The 24,132-nt window shown below is 41.3% G+C and overlaps 2 protein-coding genes across 2 annotated transcripts; one reads left to right on the top strand and one right to left on the bottom strand.

Moving 5' to 3' along the window:
- Window positions 1-13,884: 13,884 nt before the first annotated feature.
- MRPL36 (mitochondrial ribosomal protein L36) lies at window positions 13,885-15,226 on the bottom strand. The gene is made up of 2 exons (XM_064443220.1): window positions 15,125-15,226; window positions 13,885-15,012 (listed from the first exon to the last, which is right to left on the bottom strand). Exon 2 carries the CDS (start codon window positions 15,000-15,002, stop codon window positions 14,664-14,666), a length of 339 nt encoding a protein of 112 aa, XP_064299290.1. The 5' UTR covers window positions 15,003-15,012; window positions 15,125-15,226; the 3' UTR covers window positions 13,885-14,663.
- Window positions 15,227-15,228: 2 nt separating this feature from the next.
- On the top strand, window positions 15,229-22,368 carry NDUFS6 (NADH:ubiquinone oxidoreductase subunit S6). The gene is made up of 4 exons (XM_064443219.1): window positions 15,229-15,414; window positions 16,202-16,255; window positions 20,254-20,376; window positions 22,222-22,368. Exons 1-4 carry the CDS (start codon window positions 15,268-15,270, stop codon window positions 22,285-22,287), a joined length of 390 nt encoding a protein of 129 aa, XP_064299289.1. The 5' UTR covers window positions 15,229-15,267; the 3' UTR covers window positions 22,288-22,368.
- The last annotated feature ends 1,764 nt before the right edge of the window (window positions 22,369-24,132 follow it).

Raw genomic sequence — 24,132 nt, 5'->3', positions numbered from 1 at the left:
GTGTTTGGCTCCCAAAACATGCAGGAGGGTGTTTGCCCATGGATGCCCGCCCTACTGACATGAGGGTGCCAGCAATGGCTGGAAGAGGCTCTAAGAAATAATGAGAGCAGGCTGTCTGAAGCGGGAAGACCTTTTTGCCCTGCATGCTGTTGCCAGCTGACTGCTTTCAGACCCTCTGATAACAAATGCAGAGACTTCATCTTCCAGGAGAAGGAAGGAAAGCACAAACTATGGTTCAGTTTCACTCCATTTTGGAGAGAGAATTATCCTGCACAACAGCTGAGGCTGCTACTGGGCCCTCTGCCACATGCCTTGATGAGATCCATCAGGCCAAGCTGGCCAAGCTATTGCTGTAGTTCTCCCATTGGAGTCCTGCGAAGAGGAGACTTTGAAGGACTCTCACTGCTGGCTTTTGGTTCCCCTTGACTCAGTGTGACCAGGACTAGCTGAAGAGACTATTTCCCTCTCAGGCCAAACCCCTGGAGGTGCTCTCTTGGGTGCTCACTAGTAAATCCCTGGGTACTGACCATGGATCTTCAGCCCAGGGCACCTCAAGTTCCTGACCTAGTCCTCAGGAAACTGCACGCTCCTTCTCCCAGGGAGGTGGGCTGTGCTCACTCTGCAGTTGAAGGCCAGCCTTCATGAGCTGACAGGGTGCCACATATGACTTCTCAGCATGATTTTTAAAAGCACAGAGAAGTCATTTCACTATAGCATGTATCCAGTTTGGGAAATGTGATTCATTCAGGCCAAACCTGTACTTTCTCAGACCACAACTATTCTGATGATCTGTGCTGCTTCTAAGATTTTCTCTAGTTGACTTATCATTACCATTTGTCATTCAGCCATCCAGCCTTTGACAAAAAGAAAGTGATGGACAGGCTAAACCATGACTATTTTATGAGCATCTCCTCAGACTTCAAGGGCTCTGCTATAGTTATAATCTGTTTTACATCCGCCACAGGGTTTTCTAAGACACCATTCCAAGCTGCCCCCTTTTATCAGGACTTCCTCAGATCCTGGAAATAATTTTCTGTAATCAGGTCCACTACAACAACTGAGTCAGGAAATTAAGGATTTCAAATAAAAAGTGAAGTCTTCAATGTAATGAAGTAGAATACTTTGATATCAGAAACATGGGTACATAAAATTCCTAATAATATGTAGACTTAAGGAAAAATTATACAGCTAATCCTTTTATTTATTTTTTTCCATTTTAATGTATAGTTTTTGTCTTTATTTCAAGGGGAAGGAGTGGCACATAGGAAGAAATGAGAAAATTTCTAATATTTTACCTTCAGAGAAGTGTTGCTGTGGTACTTTTTGCCTTGGATGAGTTTTATTTTTCTTGACTGGAGTCACAAGATTTGGGGTCAATCAAGTTTCTGAAGAAAGAGAATTCCACATTAAGAACACTCATCTTTCTCTTTGCTTGAGAGAGGCTTTTAACACTTCTGTACTGTCGACTATAAAATATGGAGCAAAAGGGTGGGAACATTTAATATACTGGAGCTGAAACTAAAATCTGGACAATGAAGCATGAAATGAAGTATGCTTGATATCACAGAGAAACAGAATTAACAAATAGGTAGGATAGAGAAAGTATGTAAAAGAACAATCTTTATGAATAAAGGGACACTAAGATGATTGTATCTTGAAAAGGACAAAATTAAAGATGGAATGTGTTTATAAGGAATAGGTTACAGCATGTGTAATCATCAGAACACTTAAGAATGCATCATAAAAATCTCTTTTCTCCTCTGAAATATTTCAAGTGATACATGACTGGATTGCACGAAGAACACTGAGTGCTTCAGAGGTGTAGGAATTTAAAGTATTATAAAGTGATTAATGATTACATTCATTACTCTGCGCTTTTTGATAGTACTACATACTTGCCTCTTTTGAAGGAAGGACACACTCCTGTTTCCAGTGACAAGCTTTCTTATGGAGAAACCATAACAGGAGAAACATAAAGAGTTTCTATAACCTTGTAATCACACGTCATACACAATGTACTACTTTCTCTCTTTATAGAAAAAATGCTCTGAAATAATATATAGCAGGTGCTTCAAATTATGTTTTCTGTGACAGAAGTTAATTCTGAAGTAAGTATTCCCTGAAAGAGAAAAAGAGAAAACATTTTTACATGTCTATCATTTGTCCTTAGAGGACACAAAACAAATATGTTTTTCAAAGCTTGACACTGGTATTATTCTGTGTGGCCTCCGGCTATATGCTTTTTCCAGTTTGTAGAATTGAAGGGATAAGAAAACAGCTTTGCATTAAGAGGAACACATTGTACAGGTTAATCATAACCATGCAGAAATCAAAATGCTGCCAACAAAATAATGGCCTACTAGTGCCAAGGGAGTCACCAGGATGACTGTGAAGGAAGCTGTGGGAGAATAACAGCTCCTTGGCTTGTGGGAAGTATTTCAGGCATGTGCTTCTAAATTAATTATTGATGTGGCTGAAACAGAAGTTTTTACTACTGTCGACAATAGCAAATACTCGTAAAAATTTAATTGGCTAAAAGTTAGTTTCAGTGTTCCTTAATCATAAAATGCATTAATTGAGAAGAGCCTTTTTTAAGATGTTTAAATTTTAAAAGGAAATAAAGCAGAAAAGCAGAATCAGGCAGGGGAATTTAACAAATGTAAGAATGTTGACAGAAGTGAGAGTCATTACTTAGTCAATATTGTATCAATTAACCAAATTAACCGTAGTCTCTGATGAGAACTAAGTAGAATGGCATAATTTTCTAGTTTGTCTCATTCACATTATACATTAAGTGTGTACATTAGTGCAAACAAATCAAACTAAAAGGCAGTGCCACATAAAATGTGGAAGAATTAGACAAAATAGTGTTTGTAAGGATTTTAAATGCTCTAAATCCATTAAATAATAAATAAATCATATGTTGTACTGGTGACAGTTGCTGCTTTTGAAGGAGAGTGGCTAGTCTACTTCCAGCTATGAGCGTTCCTTAGGCTGCCATGAGAACATCGGAGAATCACTTGCCTATATTCTAAACAAACAGCATCCCAAACCATTAGTAGAAGTACTTAAGGATTTTCAGTTTAACTAATTAAAGTATAACTATAGAAAATAAGAAAAGTCAACAGGAACAAATTCTTTGTTAAGACGTGTGACATCAGGCTGAGACTGACATAACTGCAACAATAGTCTTTTTAGGTAATACTGACATTGAATTTTTAATTCAGCATAGCTGAACAGCATAGAACAGCCGTATTTAAATAACTGAAATGGAAAAGTACATATAGTATTGTGGGGAAAGACTTGTAAAAGATTTTCCCTTCACTTACTGGGTTTATATTTTTAGCCCTGAGCATGTAACATCTCTATACCTCTGAGAAGCTGTTGAAAATAATCTGTTCAGAGGGAACAACATGAAGGATAACAGCATGCAATTTTATCACTGGAGTAACAGGACAGTCTTTAGTTCCCTAGAATATAGTGTCTTGTGGGTAACCTAGGAAAAGCTCATATAATTGCTATATCTGCCAAATGTCTGAAGAGAGTAATAAACTCATAGATATACCTGCAAAGGCCACCCACTCTCCATATTCCTCAAATGAGAAACTGTGCGGTAAAGCTTCCTTTGACACTGGTATGGAAACCATGGAGGAGCGCAAGAGAAAGTGTTCACAACACTATGAGATTCACCGTAACTTTTGAATTTCCTCTTTCTGGACAGCAATAAGAGTGAAACACTTCTGTGAGCAGTATTGCTGGCATAGAGCCACATTGGACATGGCTGAGTCACCACTGTTTATTACATACGTTAGCAATCAATGGAAAAATACTTAAAATTGATTTTATTTTGTTATTTTCATACTAACAGAGAGAGATAGGGGGCATTTCTTAAAAGCTAACAATCCTATCATTTCCTTACTGAAAATTATTCCTGAAAAAAATTTGTTTGGATTAAACAGTACAGGAAATGGTCCTAAGATTGCTTCAGCTATGAGGTTTACATAGATAAAAGACATGCCCCTCTAATGCTGTATTGGTTTGTGACAACTATGGTCATCTAACAGGTGCCACAAAGCTCCTTCCCATTGTAGCTTATGCAAATTGATGCCTGCAACGCACTACAGTAACTTTGCCCAACGTATACCTAGATCACAGATGGGTGCAAGTCTTGCTGACTTTCATCCTACGGTTTGGAGACTTGCACTTGCAAGTGTATTAATTTGTAAGAAAGTTAAACAACTCAAACGATGTAACAAACTGCAAAAGAAGAATCATCAACGGACAATATTTTGTTTGTGTAGTTTTACCAATACTGGTAATAACAATATCACAATAACTAGATCTAATCAATTATATTATCCATTGAAAATAAACTATGTACAGTGTGAAGTTGGGATTTTTAGGAGCAAATTTTCCTCCTGTTCTTATGAAAAGGCTACAATATATATAGCCAGTGGCAAAAGCATTAGGCAGTACGTGTTCCTGATTAACTGAGGCTGGATTACTTATTAAAAGAAAAGTCTTCTGAAGCAGCTTATTTGCACAGAAGCTCAAGATTTGGTCTGAAAAGGCTGCTTCATGGGTTAATGTGTTCGCCTATAAATAAAAGCAGTGACAGCTCTCCTGTCAGTACATGCTGATGGACGGTTCCTTTTTCCACCATTACAGCCTTGTGAATGTGGGAAAATTAATTTAAGTGGTAGTTAATTTCTAATGAATTCCATTCAAGCGGTTAATATGGTCCCTTGATGTTATGGTAACCTTCATGGATCATTGCATTATGTAAATAAATTCTACTTTATGCTGGTTTATTAAAAAAAAAGGAAGATTGGTGAGTCCAGTCAAACCTTCACATATACAAACATGCATAAAATTTCCTAAGAAATCACTAAAAATAGACTGTTTAAGAGGAATACACTTGATATCTTACAAAGCATACCATTCATCTTTATAAGACATCCAATTTTTATACAGTTTTGGAAGGATGATCTATTATTTGGAGCTGAGAATAAGACGACTTTTGGAAAGAAAACCCTCTTCACTCAAAATTGTATTAGAAATGCAGCTTGTGTGTCCTTGAGGGACTCTTCAAGCCCTTAGATCAGCTGTTTTGCACAGGCATGTACCACTGGACAGGTTTCACACATCCCAGCTCCCACCTTATCTCCTCTTCTTGGGGGAGACCTCTGACAGGGTGTACTCTGTGGAGAACATATACATGGCATCTTACTCCTCAAAGTCACTCAGCTTCTTCCCACTGACTTCAGTGGGGTTTAGATCAGGCCTTTGCTATTTTATTGAAATTCTAAAATCTTTAAACAAAAAAATAGCGTGTGCAATATTTATTTTCAAGTATTGATGCATTTCAGTATCCAAATTCAGATACATGTACCTTCTGAAAGCTAATGAAGGGATCTTTTTACTGCGTCATATGTACTACTTGAAGGATATAAAAACCCTTGTGTAAGCACAGAGATTTCTATGGTTGTATGCGTTGGGTGGCTAAGAAACTGCTGGAGTTTTTGACACCCCTGGTAGTATGTGTTGAAACCAAACTTCTCTTGTGCTCATGAGGAATTGAGTACACATTGCCTAGCATTTTAAAGGCATGATGTTTTCTCTTGTGAAAACATGACCCCTTATGTATGTCTGAACCTGGGTGGGCGGGTGGGGGAAGACGACAGAACAGCCTTTGCTCTTACTTGCTGTTTCAAACAAAAAAACCCCCAAACTCAAAACATAAGCTGTTGTTCAGTCTTTTGGCAGTCTTACACAATCAAACCACTTTATGACAGACAACAGTTAGTGTGTACCTAGGCAAGAACACATTACAGCAGCTGGTCCAGATAACTTAAGACCAGGAGACTTTAAAGAGCTGGCTCAGGATATTTTTGGCCTATTGATTTCATATATTTTTTAAAATACTGAAATACCAGCAGTTGAAAGTAAGTACCACAAGCTTGTAAGCTAAATTCCGCAGTGTAAAAGGGTTTTGATATGGAACAAAAGTAATGACATGACAATCAACAGAAAACAGGATTCAATGAAACATGATGTAGCATGTGTACATCACATCAAATGAAAGCATCTTTCTTTGACTTTTTCTAAGAGAGGAAAATACAGTAGATCTATGAGGTCATCAGCAAAACATTCGACCGTTCATTTATGCAGCTAATTAAAACAGAAACAGGGAGGATTCCCTAATGAATTTTAAGGTTGATGAGGAAGTGACTAAAAGATGGGTGTGCCAAAACCCCAAATATTTCTTCAGAAGAGAAGTTAGTGGCATGTCCCTTCTGATCTAGGACAAAAAGTGGGATGTTCAATCAACTGTGCAGGCAAGGTAGCAACAGGAAACCAATATGGGAGGAAATGGAAACACTGTATAGGAAGAATAAAATCACCCATGAACTGAAGGAAAGCAGGCTGTTGGCTACTTCTAGGACAAAAACCTGTGCACACTGGTATCTCAAGTAAAGATGCTGGGGCACCAGTGTAAGCTGGCCCATGAGTTGTTGCAAAATATCTAGGGTGAGGTGTGTTTCCAAGAAACACAGAGGTAGATATTCATCTGTTGTATTAGCAAGACCAGAAATATTTGGGAAGATAGAATTATATAAAATATTTCAGGAAAGATTAACTGAAAAAGTGTATGGTGTAGCCAATAATGCCTAGGAATGTATAAGAGGAAATGCTGGTAGGCAGAGGCAATATTAAACAATTGAGACGGCTGGAAAAAAAGCTGGTAAGCTTTGGGCATACGTGAGAATGACTTGTATACCCAAAAGCATTCTGATTTTTTTCTAACTATGTCAGTGATCTAATAAAATATATTACCTCTCCTTACAAACCTTATCTCCCAAATTCAGAAGTTACACAAAAGGGCTATTAGGATGATGAGAGGAGCAGAAAGTCTGCTTCATGAGAAAATACCAAAATGACTTGTTTAGCTTTGGAAAACAAAGACTGAGAAAGGACATGATAGCTGTCAGGAAATAAATATCAAGCAGGTAAATTCCCTAGGAACAGAAGCACTGTTTAACATAAAAGATAATGTTGGCATAAGTCCTGAATAAATGTAGAGCTGGAGTTAGAAGATTAGGAAGAGGAGGGAAGTTCTAGCCTATCTTTCAAAGAGTAGTAGCAAAAGACAATTAGTTTTGAATGCAGAACTTAATGAATTTATTTAAATAATTACATTAAGCAGTTGCCAGAATAGCAGGGAGTTGGAGTTTTTGTATATATATTGCCTTTATGACTTTTTCCAGTGATCACCACCCTGCTGACGAACTGGCCTAGAGCTGACTGTGACCATACTGCTAATAGGCAGCGTCCTTTAAAGTGCCTGGAGACTCTACAACCACAAAATGCTTAAGGATACTCTAAACGCTGAATGTTTCACAGGCCTTAATACCAATGACCTCTACCTTGGCCCCTACCAGTAGCACTACCACCACAGCTCCGTGACCTGCTGCTCATGCCATCCACAGTTGTCATCTGATTCATGCTTAGCACCTGACTATGCCACCTCTCACTGTCAGCCTTCACGTGGGATGCTTTTAGTTTTGCTCTTCACTTTTTCAAGCAGCATCGAGGTATGCACCCAAAACTCACCAGAAAGGATCTTTCATTGCAATCTTCTTGCCTTTCCTTGCCTGTTTTCCCTCGTGTCTGCTCTTTGAACACCTCACATGCTATAAATCTTAGGTTCCTTAAAAAAAAAGCATTTCCTTACTATGTGCCTGAGACAATGAGATGGCTGATTTGCAGCCTTCCATGTTTGCGCTTTCATTGGATGAAGCTGAGGATGTATGCTGCGTGCAGAAGGCCATGGTATGAAGTAATGTGAGACAGCAAGGCCAGCTGGAATAGCACTAGAGACCCACTATAGGCTGGAGGAACCAGCCATACTGTGTATGAGAATAAGCTAGAGCAGTCTAGACACTGAACTGTTTCTGGGTTTTGCCTGAGGAATGCAAGCTTTCTGGAAGCTGTCCATCATGTATGCAGGGCAGATGATCAAGCGAACAAGATGCAGGAGCAAAAACAGAGTGATTCAACCTGACTCATGAGATGTCTTATGTTTCAAAACTCTAAGAAAACCCTAATATATGCATATGAATTAACAACTACTTTAGTAACATGTCAAAACGTAACTGCAAATGGGAACCACTGTGAAATTTGAACGTCTTTCACTGTGGTTTCAGAGGTATTAGGACAAGTGACAGATACCCTGTGTTTCTATTAGTGATTCAGCAGTGATGAAGATCAAGCACTGATAAAATAAAAATCAGCAAAGAGGTAATAATGACAAGGAAGGCACAGGGAAAACTTTAGGCTGCTCAACACACTGAACCTACTAAAAACAATTTTGGTTTGTTACATGCAAATGCAACATCGTTCGCGTAGCAAGCAGGCATTGCAGCTACACCTGCAGAACAGAGGGCTGTGAAGTGACAAGCAGGGTAAAGCCTTTACTGGTCATAGAAAACTGATAACATGAACTCTTTATGGAAAGCTGTAGCAATAATGTGATCTTCAGGTGAAGGAAGCAGAATATTGGTGAGTGCAAAATTCAGGAGCATTTTAACCTTAATGCTCAGCACCACTGAGGTAGATTCTGCCTACAGTTCCTATGTCTGTATTTTTAAAAAGAAATGGGGAAAAGGTACAGAAAATAGAAATATCCAAAGGCTAGAAAACTTTTTAAAAGGAAAAATATAAAATATCAGGTGATTAATCTGACTAGCTTATCAAAAGACTAAAGGGTGACTCAAATTTAGTAACTGTACCTTCTGAATAAAAAAAAACCAGGACTCTAACACTGAAAGGCACAACAAAATTCAGTAACTGCAAATTAAAGCAAACAAGCTCATTTTTAACAGTGAAGTGACAGTGGTTTGGAACAGACTTGTAGCTGCATGACTGGCTGCTCACCTACCCATTACGTGGCTCCAACTCTGTTATAGGCTTCATGCCTTTACATATGGTAGGACAGAATACTTCAGCCTTCAGACCGAGTCTCAGGTTACCATTTCATATCTGCTGTATTGCCATTCATTCAAACATATCAAATAAGTTCCCTTTTTTCAACTGGTGACCAGGATGAACAAACGGACAACTTTCTTAAAACCAACTTGTCATTTAATAGCAGGATGAGCATTCAGAGCGAAACCAAAGTACTTGGAACACAATCTGCATGCAATGGCTCTTACCAAAGCCTGAACCTCCTATGCAAGCAACCTATTTTAGGTATCTCAGTCACTGCTTTTATAAAGAGTAGCTTCCTAGGTTATTTCCTTCACAGTGATAAGCCCCATTTTAAACTGTATCGGCTCTGAGACTGCTTGTTCCCAACCTTTTCCTCATTTAGGCATTGGCCCTTACCAATCTTCAACCACGCACAACAGAGAGGCTTATATTATTCCTTGCCTGTTCCTTTACTTACCTTCAGCCACTAAATGGAATCAATGTATTTTAAAGATCAAACAACTTCACAAAGTTAATTTTTTTTTTTGCTTTTGCACAACGTGGCACATAAAAACAGGTGGCTTCTTGACAAACACTGCTCTCTTTCAACACTGTATTCACATTTACAGACAATGGATTTCAAAGTCTGATGCACAAGCTTCTAGGTGAAATGGTGAATTTTCCATTTCTGGAGGCAGGTGGATAAGTCCAGCAAGTGACAGCTTCATCTTGGGTGCCAATATTCTCCCCGTACCCACTTTCATCATTTTTAGATCAGGTTCAATGTCTTCACTGTGATGAAGCTCTTATAAAGATTGCTGCCTCCGCTACGAGTAGGATACGGAGCAATAACGAAACTGCTGCAGTTTATCTCCCAGAGGTATAGAAGTAAACCACCACCACTTACCTAAATAAACTGGGCTGTAAAGTGTGACAGTTCAATAGCAGCTTCGTGGGCAGTTCAGCTATTCCTACAGGAAGTAAAATCCAGCCCTGGAGAGCAGCGGAGACCGGACAGATGGGGGCATGACCCCTCATAGGTGTGGGGAGTTAAATTGTGCTGGCTTGTCAGAAAGAACCCAGACCCTTCTCAGCCTCTGGGACTAAAATATTCAGCCCCCCTGCCCCAGTTTAAGCTACTGGTACAGATTTCAAGCTCCAAGTTAATAATCTGATGAGCTGTAATGCAATGAATGCAAGTAATTAAATGTATCATTAGGCTTATTAAACTGAATGGGACTACTGTATCCTTAATTTACATCTTAAAGTCACTTGACAGTCTTCAGCAACGTGTATCAAGGTATGTCCACCCTTGCTGATTCAGAACTTTAGAATATGGTAACATTGGAGACACACGTAAACTAGCTTTGGTAATGAAACCTCTCTAATACCAGGTGCACCGAGCTCACTGAAACCACAGAAAGACCTTTGTGTTACAGAGAAGATATTCCGAACAGTGCCTGCAATGGCATGATGTGTCTATTCGCACTGTTAAATGAGGAGAAAGCAGCTGCTTCTCGCTTTCTTTTTACTTGTTTAAGAGTATTTATGTTTTAATTTTATTTTTCTTGTAAAATAATAGTTCCAAGTTTTAATTTTCCTTTGCCTAGTCATAGACTCATGGATATTACAGAAGAGTCATCCACTTCACCTCTACCAATAAAGGAAAGTTTCCAATTGTTAATACTTCACACAGGCATTAGCAATTGTTCTTAAGGTTTGCTCTTTTCTTGTGCTTATTTTTATTTTTTTGCTTATGTACATGGTATGATAAAATAATTGGAAGAGCAACATGATGTCTACAGAACCAGAAAATAGCTATTACTTTAACTGACCCTCGGAAACTGACTTTGGTGGTGTCAGAATCTGGAAAAGTCACCTGTCAGTCAGCTAACTGTGCTGCCTTGACCCGAGCAGACACGGCTCCCCAGTAGTACAGTTCCCAAAGACCTCTCTCTCACCTGTCATTGTTGGAGAGCTATTGTCCTTAATTTAGCAACCAATACAGTAATTCCCATACACACAATCACAGACAAAGTCTGAGAGTCATTAATATACATGAGCTCTAGGATTTATCCTCCAGTTGACCTAAATACATCTCTACCTGTTGCGTATCAGGAATCTGACAGTCTTATTCCCTACAACAGTTTCGAGGAGTTAAACAAGTTCAGTCACTCACAACTGCAAATGATTTTCACAGTTCTACGATGGAGACGGTCACAGGAGACATCAGCTGTCACACTCCTACTTCAGTGTGGGGATTTAAAGAATGAAGAATTTCTGGAAGGGGTAACTTAGGCACAAAACCAGCAGGAAACTGGAAGCCAAAAACACAACCGGAGACTGAGTCTTATTTCAGTGTATGGATTCTTCTTCAGGTCTTATTGGGTCCTATTTACCCCCTAAACCATTTTATATTCTAGCTGCGTTCTCCTTATCACTCCCCTCCCTTTCATCTTCTGTCCACAAAATATCTGTGGAGGGGGATGAAATAACAAACATATACAATTATGGAACTAATATAGATCAGTATTTTTAGTATTCCAGGATTTAATTTTTGGCCTGGGTAGCATAAGTAGCAGTTGTGTACCCTATCCTTTGAAAAAAGCTGTTTAAGTAGCATAACATTCAGAAGTCTGAATGTAATGAAGGATGTGAACCCTTAGCTACCAACAACTAGGCTACTGGCTGACATTATTTCAGCTTCTCATTTTCTAGATGTAAATAAGCCTAAAATAAACATGCACCTCCACCAGCTCTAGTCACCTTCCTCATGTCATCCAAATTACAGAAAACTATGGAATCTGATTTTTTTACAACACCTCTGTAACAGTTTGCAGGGATCAACTGAAAAAGGTACTTTGAAGTGTGACACACTACTCCTGCCTAACAGATGGAGAAATTGAGACAAAGGCAGTATTACTTTTTCAGGATTATACAGCAAGTCAATGGCAGAGTACAATTACAGTTCAGAGCCTTCTAGTTTCTAATCCTATAATCCTCTTTCCCAAATCTATTAGCACAACCAGCCATGCTGTTTCAGTGATGGCCGTGAATGCTCCACTCTTTGGAACACTCCACCCCATGTACCACAAACTGGCCGTTCAGATGATGACACACGAATAATTTACAGCCGTATTAAACATCTGAATTCAAATCACTTGACATCTCAAGTTTCTGTCTTGCAGCACTAAATTCAATGGCTTTAATTGTGAAACAATTTTTCCCAATTTTAAGCTGTTGAAATAGGCTGCTGAGTCAGCACTGTAGACAAACTTAAGTCTTAGGCCACGGGGGAAGTGAAAACATAATTTTTATCCCTCTCAGCTGTAAAGTAATCCTATCCCTGAATTTCACTCCCCATTGCTGAGCATAGACTGCATTTAACAAGTACCAGCCAGGAATGAGTAAACCTGTCCCCAAGTCTCCCACCCTACTGCATTCAAAAAGCCTGGCCAGAGACTGACTGCTGCTCCTAGTCCTGGCAACCTGCACTCGCAGGTTCACCATCTGATGTTGCTCTTGGCAAGCAAGCCCTTGTTTGATCACACCCCCAGCAACACACCAGTACAGTGCCCTGTACCAGAGAGCCGTCCTTTTTTCTGACAGAACCAAAGGGCTGGATAAGCTCCTTGGGAGGCAATAAAACCAGCTGCCAATTACCTTTCCTAAAAAAACCCTGCAGACCCTTGCTTCATCTGATGGCCAACTCATTCAATCCTCAGCTCAGTCCTTGCACATTCCTTATGATCCTCCAAGAAAGTGGGTGGGGTGGAAATCGCTGGGTTTTCTGGATGTACATACACTGTTTACCTTAGAGGTGTACTAACAGCTACACTCACAAGGCATCACAGCGGTTCACAGCATACAGGCCTTTTCTTCTGCCGGAACTAAACACACAGCGCACACCTAGAAATGTGTACCATTAACTCTAATCTGAGAATTAGAGCTTTTAAAATCTCCAGCTGCTTTGACTACTTAACTGGCAAAGTGTATCAAAGGTGTAAAACTTTTCCAAGAGATTCCTCTGCTTACATTTTATTTATACGCACAAGCTACAGGTATTTAGAAAGCAGTTCTTATTTGTGAGTCCCTAAATGTCAATCAAACCTTTTGAAGTACAGCAAGTTTTGCACCAGTTCAAAGTTCTTTGGTGTTGAGGAAACTTTCGCATTTTGAATCAGCCTGTCTCCCTCTAGTCAGATGAAGCTAGCCATTTCTCTCCCCCTTCATTGCCATGAACTTGTCTGATGCCCCTTAAGATGGACGTGTACGCTAACTAACCTGCTCCTCTCTCTCCAAACCCACATTTCCAGTGGCGAGAGAGATCAGTGAAACGACAAACTGCCCCGACACATGGGAAAGAGTCAATTACTATTGCCTCCAAGTTGTTTAGCCACAGCTTTCCAGGCTTGGTTTCTCATTGTCCACCGAGCACCTAGTAAAAAAAGATGCAACTATAAGTTACTACGGCTCTTCTGATTTGGGAACACTCTCTCAGAGTACTCTGGCAAACTTGGAGCAGTAACTTGATAGTTGTCCAAACGTTTAGTTTGGTACCTTGCCTTGGGAACTTCTGGTTCACAGGAAGATCAAACACTGCTGCCTCAAGCCTAGCTGTATTTGGAAACATGACAAACACCTTTAGGGACTGTAGCGATTTTGGCTGCCTAATTTTAATTCACAGGTCCATTAGAGTTTGCATTTGACAGTACGCTTGGCTATGTGACCTCTGAGGCATTACTGTTCCCAGTCATTCTCCCCACACCTCTATTAGTACTCATTGATTTCTGTGAGTGAGCCTAAAGCTTTGCAGAAACTTAAGGCAAATTAGCTGGAATCTGAAATTACTATTTTTATCTTCTTTGCTGTAGACACCTACACAAAATGGTTTACAAACTCCACCCAAAAGGCAACGATTCCCAAATTTTTATTTGGGTTAAGGTTCAGGAAACTATAGAATAGCAGGTACACCAGAAACACCACAGATAACTTCTCTGAAGCAAGAGGCGGCTAAGAACACTTCCAAATACACTGTGAATGGTCAATATATCATTAAGTGGCTTTAGACACTAAAACTTAAAAACCTGTTGACTACTTCATACTAATTAAAGTACCACCATCTCCCCTCAGAACCTGCAATGATAAGCAACAAGGCTTATTTACACCGGCATTACTGAAGCTACGTGTCTGCTGCAACTCTATAGTTAAATTTTTACCACACCTCTGAACCAAGACAAACGCCAGAACATCATCTTTCAATGAACATATTTAATATTATTTGCCACAAAAGAGCCCGCCTGAGTTTGAAACTATTGCTTCTGTTATCAGAGCTTTCAACACCTAGGGTTCTCATTTGTTTTTTTTAAAGACAGATTCATTGTATATTGTAGTAATACGCAACCGGCGGCGTTTATCTTCATTTCGCTTTAATTAAACACAAACGCATCTCAGAGTCTGATGATTCAGCTTTACTAACTTAACAGCGAGGTGCCTGGAAGTAAGGCTTCACGGCTAAGATGACGAGAGGTCACGAAGGTTGCAGCTTCCCACTCCGGCTCTCAGCACCACGGCCTGAAGTTACGGCACTGGCCGTCAGGGACACAACTCGCTCTAGGTCAGCGTTAAGATGAGACACCGTCACCATTTTCCGATCCGTGCCGCCCGCAGCCAGCTCTCCGAGGTCCCGGGGGCTACAGCTTCCGCTGCTTGTGCCGGGGGTTGGTCTTGCAGTAGACGTACAGCCGGCCCCGCCGCCGGACGATGAAGCAGTCCTTGCACCGCCTCTTCAGCGAGGTTTTCGACTTCAGCCCCGCGCAGGGCGGCGGCGGCGGCAGCAGCCCGTTGTGGGGGGCCGGCAGCGGGCGGGCCAGCAGGGCGCGGGGGGCGGCGGCGGCCGCCCCGCACCACAGCGGCAGGGCCCGGCTCACAGGCGCCGCCGCCCGCCGCCACCACGGGGCCAGGGAACAGAAGGGCGAGCGGCCCAGCGAGCGGAGCGGCCCGGCGGCCGCCCGGGCCAGGAGGGACAGCATGCTTCGCGCCCTGCGGGGACACCACACCGGTGAGAACACCTGCCCTCCCTGCCCCGCTCCCCCGCTGCCACCGAACCGCCCCGAGCCGCCCCAGCCCCCGAGGGAAGGCGCCGGGCACTGACCGGCACCGCCGCCGCTCTTCAGGCGCCCGCCAGCCGGTGACCCGCCTCGGCCCCCCTGCGCCTGCGCGGCCCGCCGCAAGAGCGCGGGGCGGGGCAAGGGCTGCGCCTGCGCCTGCCCCAGCGGGTCACGTGGCCAGGTCAAGATGGCGGCGCCCGGCGCGACCTTCCGCCGCTTGTTTCTGCCGGTGTTGGGTCGGCCGCTGTTGCTCTTCCCGCCGCCGGTTGTCGCCGCTAGGCCCTACGGTGTGCGGGCCTCCGGTACTGGCGAGCTGGTGACTCACACGGGGCAGGTGAGCGCGCGGAGCCGCGGCGAGAGGAGGGCGGCCCGGGGGTCGGTGCTGCCCCGCCGCCGCTGCCTGGGGCGGGCGGGCGCTCCCAGGGCTGCGAGCGGCACGACGGGGTGCTGCCGCGTTTAGTACGCGCTGCGGAAATTAATGCTCTGAGGTGGGATGTCGGCTAAAGGTAAGCGCGGTTCCAAAAGCAACCCCAACCTGTTAATTAGGAACAGCGTCATTAGCTATTACCGAGGTCTGGATCCAGCACTTGGTGCGGCTGAAGAGGTGGCGGGTAGGAGGTACCCTTGTGTCAGTGCCTTGTAGCTCCGTTTTATCTATTAATGTGAAAACCGAGCGTGGGGGTGGGAGAGCCTCGGGTGGAGAAGTGGGAGAGGCATGGCTGATGGAGCTGACCTAGGAAGGTTTTCACAGTGGTTACTCTAATCAAATAAATGTAAAACTCAAATTTGCTAGTTGAGTTCACCTTCCAGATGGCAGTGTGGGATCAAGGAACAGCATTATAAGTCATAAATCTTACGTTCTCCTCTATGGTCGGAGCTAAGGCTTCTGTCTATTTGTTCCCCGCCACCCCTTTCTTTTCTACTTTCCACCCTAAAATTTTTTTTCTTTTCTGAGAGAGGTGGAAACTACTTTTTCTGTGCAGTACATCCTTGTAAAACTATGGCAATACTTGAAACTGAGGAAATTATTTCAACTGTTTAGTCTTGACAGTGTAAACCTTTGTGTTCCTTGTTTATGTTCATTGCTTTTCAAATAAGATCAAGTTTATGTTGTACTTTAGGTATACGAAGAGAAGGATTATAGAAGAGTTAGATTTGTTGGACGACAAAAGGAGGTAACTCATTCTACTTTCACTCACGGGAGAGGGGGTGGTTTATGGGTTTTTTTAATACCTGATATTGATGTCCTCAGTTTGATTGTAATTTAAAAAGAAAACAAATAAATTCAAAACAACAAATCAACCAAACCAATCACAACCAAAACCAACAACAAGAAAAAAATCCTGCAAAATCAACTTGTTTTGGATTTTGGTTTTCAGTGGTTTTTTTACTACAGTGAAAATTCTTCTTTTAAGCCAGGTTATACAGTTCTGTGTACCTCCCTACTTTTGGCACATTTGGAAAATTCAACACTTGCCCTAATCCTGTTAAGTGCTTACATTTAGGCTGTGGAAGTTGTAGGCATTTGAGCATCTTAAACTTGGACCGCTTTTTGTTTTAAGCATATATTTTAAAGAAAATTTTAAACATGCTTTTAGTGCCATTTGTGTTCAGAAGAATCACATAATTAAATGCTCTGCTGAATTGTTCTTCTGTATATCTGTTTAAATGTGTGTTTTAAAAGTTAATTTGCTTTTGCATATTTTAAATCTTGATCTTTACCCAAACTGAGTCTTTAATGAGGCCACTTCATTTCCAGAGCCTGGGAAGCATTTGCTGAAACAGTGATGTAACAAGTAAAACTAAAATTTAGAGTATTCTGAAATAGTGAAGCCTCAAAGTCTAGTAACACCAGCATCAGCCAAGCATACTACTGTGAAGTTATTTTGTGGGCCTGTTGCTGCTGCTTATCAATAGAGTGGGTATGTGAAACTCTAAGTCCTTTAGCACCACGTTCTTTCTAACGATCGAGCAGCGCACCTCCATGAGAGGACTACTGGCCTTTGAAAGAGAAACAGATTGTGTCAGCTAAATTGTATTCTTTGATGCCTGAGAATCTGATTAGTGCCGTAGTGTTAATGCTGTAAAAGTGTATGCATAGTAGAAGTGTTAAATATAAGGTGTAGTAGATTTTTAATATAGTTGTGTATAATTATGCCCTTCCTAAATTAACCTGAACTAATTATGCTGATCTCTGAGTTTTCGTATTGCATTTACCACATTGTATCACGGATGCAATTTAACTCACGTTATGTGGCAAAAATGGGGATTCTACTTGGGAAATAATTAAATGAAAATGTCACTTAAAATGCTGAAGGAGGATAGTGGCAAAGTAGGTCTCTCCCAAACTCAATGCCTGTTTCTGTGCTGCTTCTGTAACTTCGTAGGAAACGCTCCTTAAGCCTAATTGTCCATAGGACACAGGTTCCTCTGGTGTGCCCTTTGCCAGCGGCTGATTTCAGACCCTCTGTGGTGAGGAACACCCAGGGTTTTCAGTTCGGTCCAGTTCTTCCCTCTCCAGCAAATGACAAGCTGCAAGTCTGCTGAGCAAGGTTTAATGCTAGGTTTTAGTTGTGAAATTGGAATAAAAGCTATATGTTAAATACTAAAATGATCCTTATCTGTGCTTATTAACAGGATCTCTCTCCAGGGGCTTTGCCATTATCCCCCTGTGTGCCTCAGCTGCTAGTATTAGGGTTTCACAGCTGTGTCTGAAGTCAAATGTTGTCTTGTTTCTGAAGCTAAACTTAACCTGCAAAGTTGGTGACTACTTCCTCGGTTGCTGCTTCTCTTTGCCTTTAGTATGCTCTGGGTTGTTGAGTCTGGCTTGTGATCTGCCCAGCCACACCAGCTTTCTTGTCTGGTGCTGCAGCCTTTGGATGCAGGTGCCCTTAGTGAGGACATCTGGGCCCACACCTGGGTGCTACATGTGGCCCCTTGGGCAGTGGCCAGGCCTGGGAGCATGGCCCAGAGTATGTGGTTATTCTCCCCTCAGTTCTGCCAGCCTAATTGTTAATGAACTTACTGTTTTAGATAAAATCATTGTTTTCTGCGCTGGATGTGCAGAACCACGGGATTAGTGCTCTCTGGCAAGGGCCTAAAGCCAAGTAGCTGTGAGAAAACTGAGTGTGGCAGCTGTTAAACTGCATCTGCTGCAGTCCGACTAGGGTCTTCCTGCTCTTGTACAATCCCTAAGGCACTGCAAGACCTCATTTGACTCCGCCGTTCCTGCTTTGGCCCTGCCCTTTCTGTTGGGCTGGTGCAGCGGCTGAAGCTGTGAGGAGAACTGACCTCAGAGCTGGTCCAGTTTAAATATAACCTCCTGTGTTCCCTCTGGATTTTTGGACCTGGGTCAATTCCAAGTTTGATTTTTATCTCTCAGCCTCACAGACCATGTACTGGCACAGGCGAGTAGGTGGAAAGAAACAGCAATGGGATTGTCAAACTGGCAGTATGACCAGGAAAAAATTGCTCATTGAATTATGCATTGGGCAAGGAGCATTTGGATGTGCTGAGGGAGACGGCCCCTTCCCGCTAACTACTGCTGTGCTTTAATTGAAGGGACATGATGTAACCGAAACCACTTCTTTTTTTCCTCACGTTTTTTCTCAGTATCCTTTTTTTTTCTGGCATGTCTTCCTTGTGAATTCCTAGACTGTCTTGTTTAGTAGGCTGAATCACAGACAAGTCATAGCTGTACAGTGGGTAGCAGGCTCTTGCTTCCCACCTCTCCCCACAAACATCTTTGTGGTTAAAAAATGTAGGGAAGAGGAGGGTTCTCCTTCTGATCTTGAAGCAAAGGTGCATCATGGTGCTTTCTCCCTTCTCCCTTAGCATGAAATGAAGGACACACAATTTTAAGCATTGTTAAAAGCCGCAGTAAAAGTCCTTGTAGGCTGGCAAAGATTACATGTGGCTTGTGGACACAGGCCCCAGGCAGTGAGATTCTTGATGTTCCCAATTTGCTGCCGTACTGGAAGTTAATTTTTTGTTAACTTTATTTAACTATCATCTTTTTTAGGTAAAGAAAATCTGCTTGTTGGCAAAACTGACTTTTCCACTGCTGTACCAAAAATGCAAATTTGGGGGAGGCTTAATTGGAGGCTTGCTGAAAGATCCTAAGTTGTTGTGTACTAGAACTATATAGAAATACCATTGTAGTTCTTAGAGTTTCATTTAGTGGACACCTAGCTAACTTTTTATTAAGAATCTCATCTTCATTCAAATACCAGCATGTTTATGAACCTTATACACAGAGCAGTAGATAGTGCCTTCTTTGGGTGTGCATATTATTTTATATTCTTGTGTGTATAACGTTGCCTTTGAAAAAGCTGGCGTCTCCTGGAGCATGTTTACCTGATGGGTAAGGGTGGTTGCGCAGTGCTAGTGCAGACCAGGTTGGAAGAGGCTGGTGTGGATGATGGAGGAAGGTGCTGTGGCTGGGTGCTATAGGTCTTGCTGAGGCACAAGCTGCAGTGTCACGGGCCTGTCCAGAGGTGGATATGTTTGCCAGGCCACGTAGAAGTGCTCTAGGAAAGAACCCTACTTGTCAGTGATGTGCACGTTCAGGAAGTCTGTATAAGATGGATTTACAGAATGGCATAGTGACATTTAGAGGTTTTTCTTTTTATAATACTGAACAATTTGCCTTTCTGACTGTTGTTATGCACTGTGTTCATGTTTTCCTGAGATCCTTGTGCAGTGATAGAATAAGGTGCATGGTGTGAGGCTCTAAATTACCAGCAGTTGTTTTATCTCACTCCTGACCTTACGTGTCCCACCATTATTTTTGAGTTTATCAGCAGTGAGTCTTTTGCAGTTTTATCACGTAGTCGCTAAACCAGAATACAGAAGCAGTGTCAGTTAAATATCTTCTGTTCTTGGCTGCTTGTTCCTGTTCATCTCTCTGCTGAATCTGCTTAGGTCATGCTGTAAACCTGAGCACTGATGTGGCCTGTGTGTCAGGGGAAGGGGGTTATTTTTGCAGAGTTTAACATGCTTAGTCCACTGATCTGGCTTATAGCACAGCCTAAGATTTTGCAGAGGAGGTAGAAGGAAATATGCAGGAACTTCTCAAGGTGGCCGTAGTGGAACAGCTTGGGGAGGCAGTAAATAGCATTTGCTTTCTGTTTGAGTGAGGAAGGTATCTGAAAGCTTCCTTTTTCTCTTACAGGTGAACAAGAATTTTGCAATTGATTTGATAGCAGAGCAGCCTGTGAGTGAAGTTGAAAGCAGAGTGATATCGTGTGATGGCGGTGGTGGAGCTTTGGGACATCCCAAAGTATACATAAACTTGGTAATATTTTCTGATCTGTGTATAGTGTGTTTTGCCTGTCAATTCTTGTTTGTAAGATCATCTACTTTTTGGCATGTTAGTTTAACAAAGTAAAAGGATTAACCACCCGAGGTATTAATTTTCTTTGGTGCCTAATACAAAACTAAGGTTTCTACTCAGAAGAAGTAGAGGGCTTCCATTTGAAGTTACCAGACATTTCTTTTGATTTTGATTTGTTTGATGGGACAATTTTTTTTTTTTGAAAAAATAAATAAACCATGAGCAAGCAGTGCCTCATGAATAAAAAATATGCTTGCTGTATTTTGAGAAACGTACTCTAATTATTTAAGTGCTCCCATGTAGATTGAAGATATATCTGCAGTATTCTTAGGAATATGCAATTTATTTTGAATCCTGCACAAACAAAACAAAACTCTCAGCCGTTGGGAGTCTTGGTAGTTCTGAAGATTGAAAGGTTCCGTCATAGTCAGAGAATCAGTGAAGAATAAATGTCTTATTATCTTTGTATTTACCTTGACAGTAGTGATAGTTTCCAGAGTATTATTATTCTAGAGAGTAAGAATATCGAGGCTACTGTCATATGACCTCAGTGGAAGCAGTGATGACCTGTTGCATGGGTACTGTTCTCAGGCAGATCGTGACTGCAGATGTCTTAAAATCTTTGCTCATTTCAACCTTGACGTTAGCTTAATATCCAAAAGAATGGTGGGGGAGAGCTGGTGTCCTTCAGAGTCAGTGTTGTTGCAACCCCTAACTATAATAACAAGCATTTCTGTTTTGAACAAAGCACTTTATAATGATTAATTTTACATTATTCAAAGTCAAATGCTTGGAGGTTCCAATGCATAAAACTTAGGAAGCTTGCGTTCTTCAGTTAACTTCAGTAGCGCACTGCTGATTGGTTGCATTTATGTTGATTTGTTTGACCTGCGTTATGTTCTTCTTGAGGAATGCTTTAGTTTTTGTGAATTTTGAGATCTTTTTGTATTAACAGTCAAATTACAAGACATCTGTAGTTCTTGAAAGCTAATGTCTGCAAAGAGAGGACAGTATTAGACCAGCTTGTTTCCCCCTACCCTAACAACTGAAATGCAGGCTTTCAGGGATGGAGGGTAGTCTGGATTTCTCACTTCTAATCCTTATTAAGGAAGGGGAACCATGAGTTTACTTCATTTCATGACTGCAAATAATCATATTGCTAAATCACTGAAGATCCCTTAGTGTTTATCTAAATGTCTTTTCTTTTGTCATGTTAAGGATGAGTACAACAACAGCTTGCAGTCAGTCACACTTCTAAATTAAAAAAAGTGTATCTTTTGGACAGAGGAAGAAAATTTTATACAGTAGTAACCGCTACTTTTCTCTAAAACACTTCGTTTCAGAATTTCTCCCAGAATCTTACTGGAATTTCATCTTTCTTGTATCTAACTCTGTCAGCTTACATTACTGGCCAAAATTCCTGTCTAGCTATGACTTGGAAGTGCCAAATCATATTGTGTATTAAAATAACTGTGAAATGATATTTTCAGAACATTGGGACTTAAGATGTTGAGCTCGATAAGAGGATCCTTTATTGCTGAAGAGATATCGCTTGGCTTTAAAATTATATTGTTGAGATTAGGCTTGGTAGTTAAAAGGCTGGCGGAGGGAAGCTGCGTAGGATACAGAAATGGAGCACGAACCTCATACCATCATTTTTACTTCCAGTGTTTCGAGTAAGATTACACTCTGTACTTCAGCTATATTGATCCATTTTAAGATGGTATGTATAAATAAGAAAATGTGTAATTTCTAGAAGTTTCATAAAGTGAAACTAGCAGCTGTTGTATTTTTATATTTTTGCAGGACAAAGATACGAAGACTGGAACGTGTGGCTACTGTGGGCTTCAGTTTAAACAGAAACATCACTGAAAGATTATCCCTGTGTGCTTGCAGATTTCTGTTCAGATGTTAACATTTAACTATAAATAAACAATATATTTAGAAACCCAAGATTAGTATTTGTGTTTATCTTAACTATGGAAAGTCCAATCTGTACCTTTTTAAAACTCAGCTTGTCGCATATTTGAGAGCTGAATGGTATTACAGTATCTGCTTTGTACTTAATTTGGTGTTCATGGAACAAATATCCTGCCTTCTTTGGCAGACTTCTCATAGGCTTGGAAATGGCGTTTGGCTGCAGCATGGGTTTGGTTTGTACTGGGTAGATCTGCGTTATTTTCAACACTGAATTGATGTAAAAGTTTACTGGGGAATTAATTATCCGAAGTGTTTGTCTTTTGGCATTGTTTGACACTCTTAGTTTGTTCATGGCCTAGTAACTATAGCTAGATTCACAAATGGAAGCACAAACATATGATATTCAGCATTACAGTGCTTACTCCTGGAAGCAAGATTGTCTGAATTAAGTAGCTACACTTGCTACTTGTTTAAGAGAAACAGCCAGTGCCTTAGGATGGTAATCAGTGTGAGCTGGAGAACTACCTAAGCTGGCACATGTGAAAGGTGACAACGTAAGCATTTGTCCTCCAACTGAGAGGATCAGAGTGTAAATATCTGATTCTGCTTGGTATTCGCACCCTTGAAACCTCCCTTGGAACTGGGTCTTACCAGACTCAGTAGGGATTGCTCCATTACAGGTAGCATCCACCTATGTGTAACATCACCTGGGCTGTGTGAGGCTGGTTGTAGGACATCTACCTTCTTGCTTAATTTCACTTATGTAGCATTCCATCATATAAGCATGACTCAAACAGGGCATGTGTCTGGAGAAGGAGGGTCTGAGCTGTGGTCTTTGGTCCAGAGAGCATTTTAATTTGTTGTTAGTAAGTGACTTTTTTTTAAAATGCTGGTGATGGTGGTGAATTGCTGCTTGGCCAAAGGTTAATGTGGCATGATTCTAAACCTGCTGCTTATATCACTTTAATTAAATTGATGTGGTGGTATCAAGTTGAACCAAATTATGTGGGCCTACAGCTGCTTAACTTGCTTGTGTCAATCTATAGATGAAGTTGAACCAACACAGTCGGGCTTAAAGCAAGGTGTGAAATATTCTGTCTGTAGAAGTTGTGTGCTTAGAGGCTATACTGCAGTCACTCACGTGCATGTACACTCCTCTTTTCATTCTTTCCACCTGTAAAAGTTTAGCCTGTCTTTCTGTCTCTTCCCCTTCTTCCTACTTCCCTCTTTTTCTCCTTTCCCTTGCTGCTGGTTTCAGTGATGATCTGACTGGCCTTCAGTTCATTCTTTGTAATGACATAGATTTAGGAAGTGATATTAGTTATGCATAGTAAATTAATTGTAAATTCAGCATGAGTTACTGAGTGCTGACTTTTCTCGAAGGGTCTGACTGAGGCTAGATGGTTGTAGTTTTGGCCAAGTTCAGGAAGATTTAATGTATGTTGCATTTTGAGTAGCACCTGAGCACGGATGAAGATGGCAAAGGATCCTTTCATAAAACCCAGTAACTTGCATTCAGCCTATCTGACCTTATGCAAATGATCTGCCAATGAGCATAAATGCGACATTATAAATGGTCTTCTGGTAAGTCCATCTCATGCTCTAAATATAAAATAATTACTTGAACTTGCAGTGTCTGTCTTTAAGCATAAATCTGGTTGCTTTTTAGTTTGGCTCTCTACCAGTTTGCAGAGCATCTCAGCTGGCACAGTTCTGTCATGGTGCAATCATCTCTGCAAAGAGACCTGAAACAAGGAATCGTATGTGGCCCTCTTCCTTGGGCCTTTGATTTTCTAA

This window comes from Phalacrocorax carbo, chromosome 2 (assembly GCF_963921805.1).
Source record: "Phalacrocorax carbo chromosome 2, bPhaCar2.1, whole genome shotgun sequence".
NCBI lineage: Eukaryota > Metazoa > Chordata > Aves > Suliformes > Phalacrocoracidae > Phalacrocorax > Phalacrocorax carbo.
The sequence above is the reverse complement of the archived record's forward strand: the minus strand, read 5'-3'. Positions and strand labels throughout refer to the sequence as shown.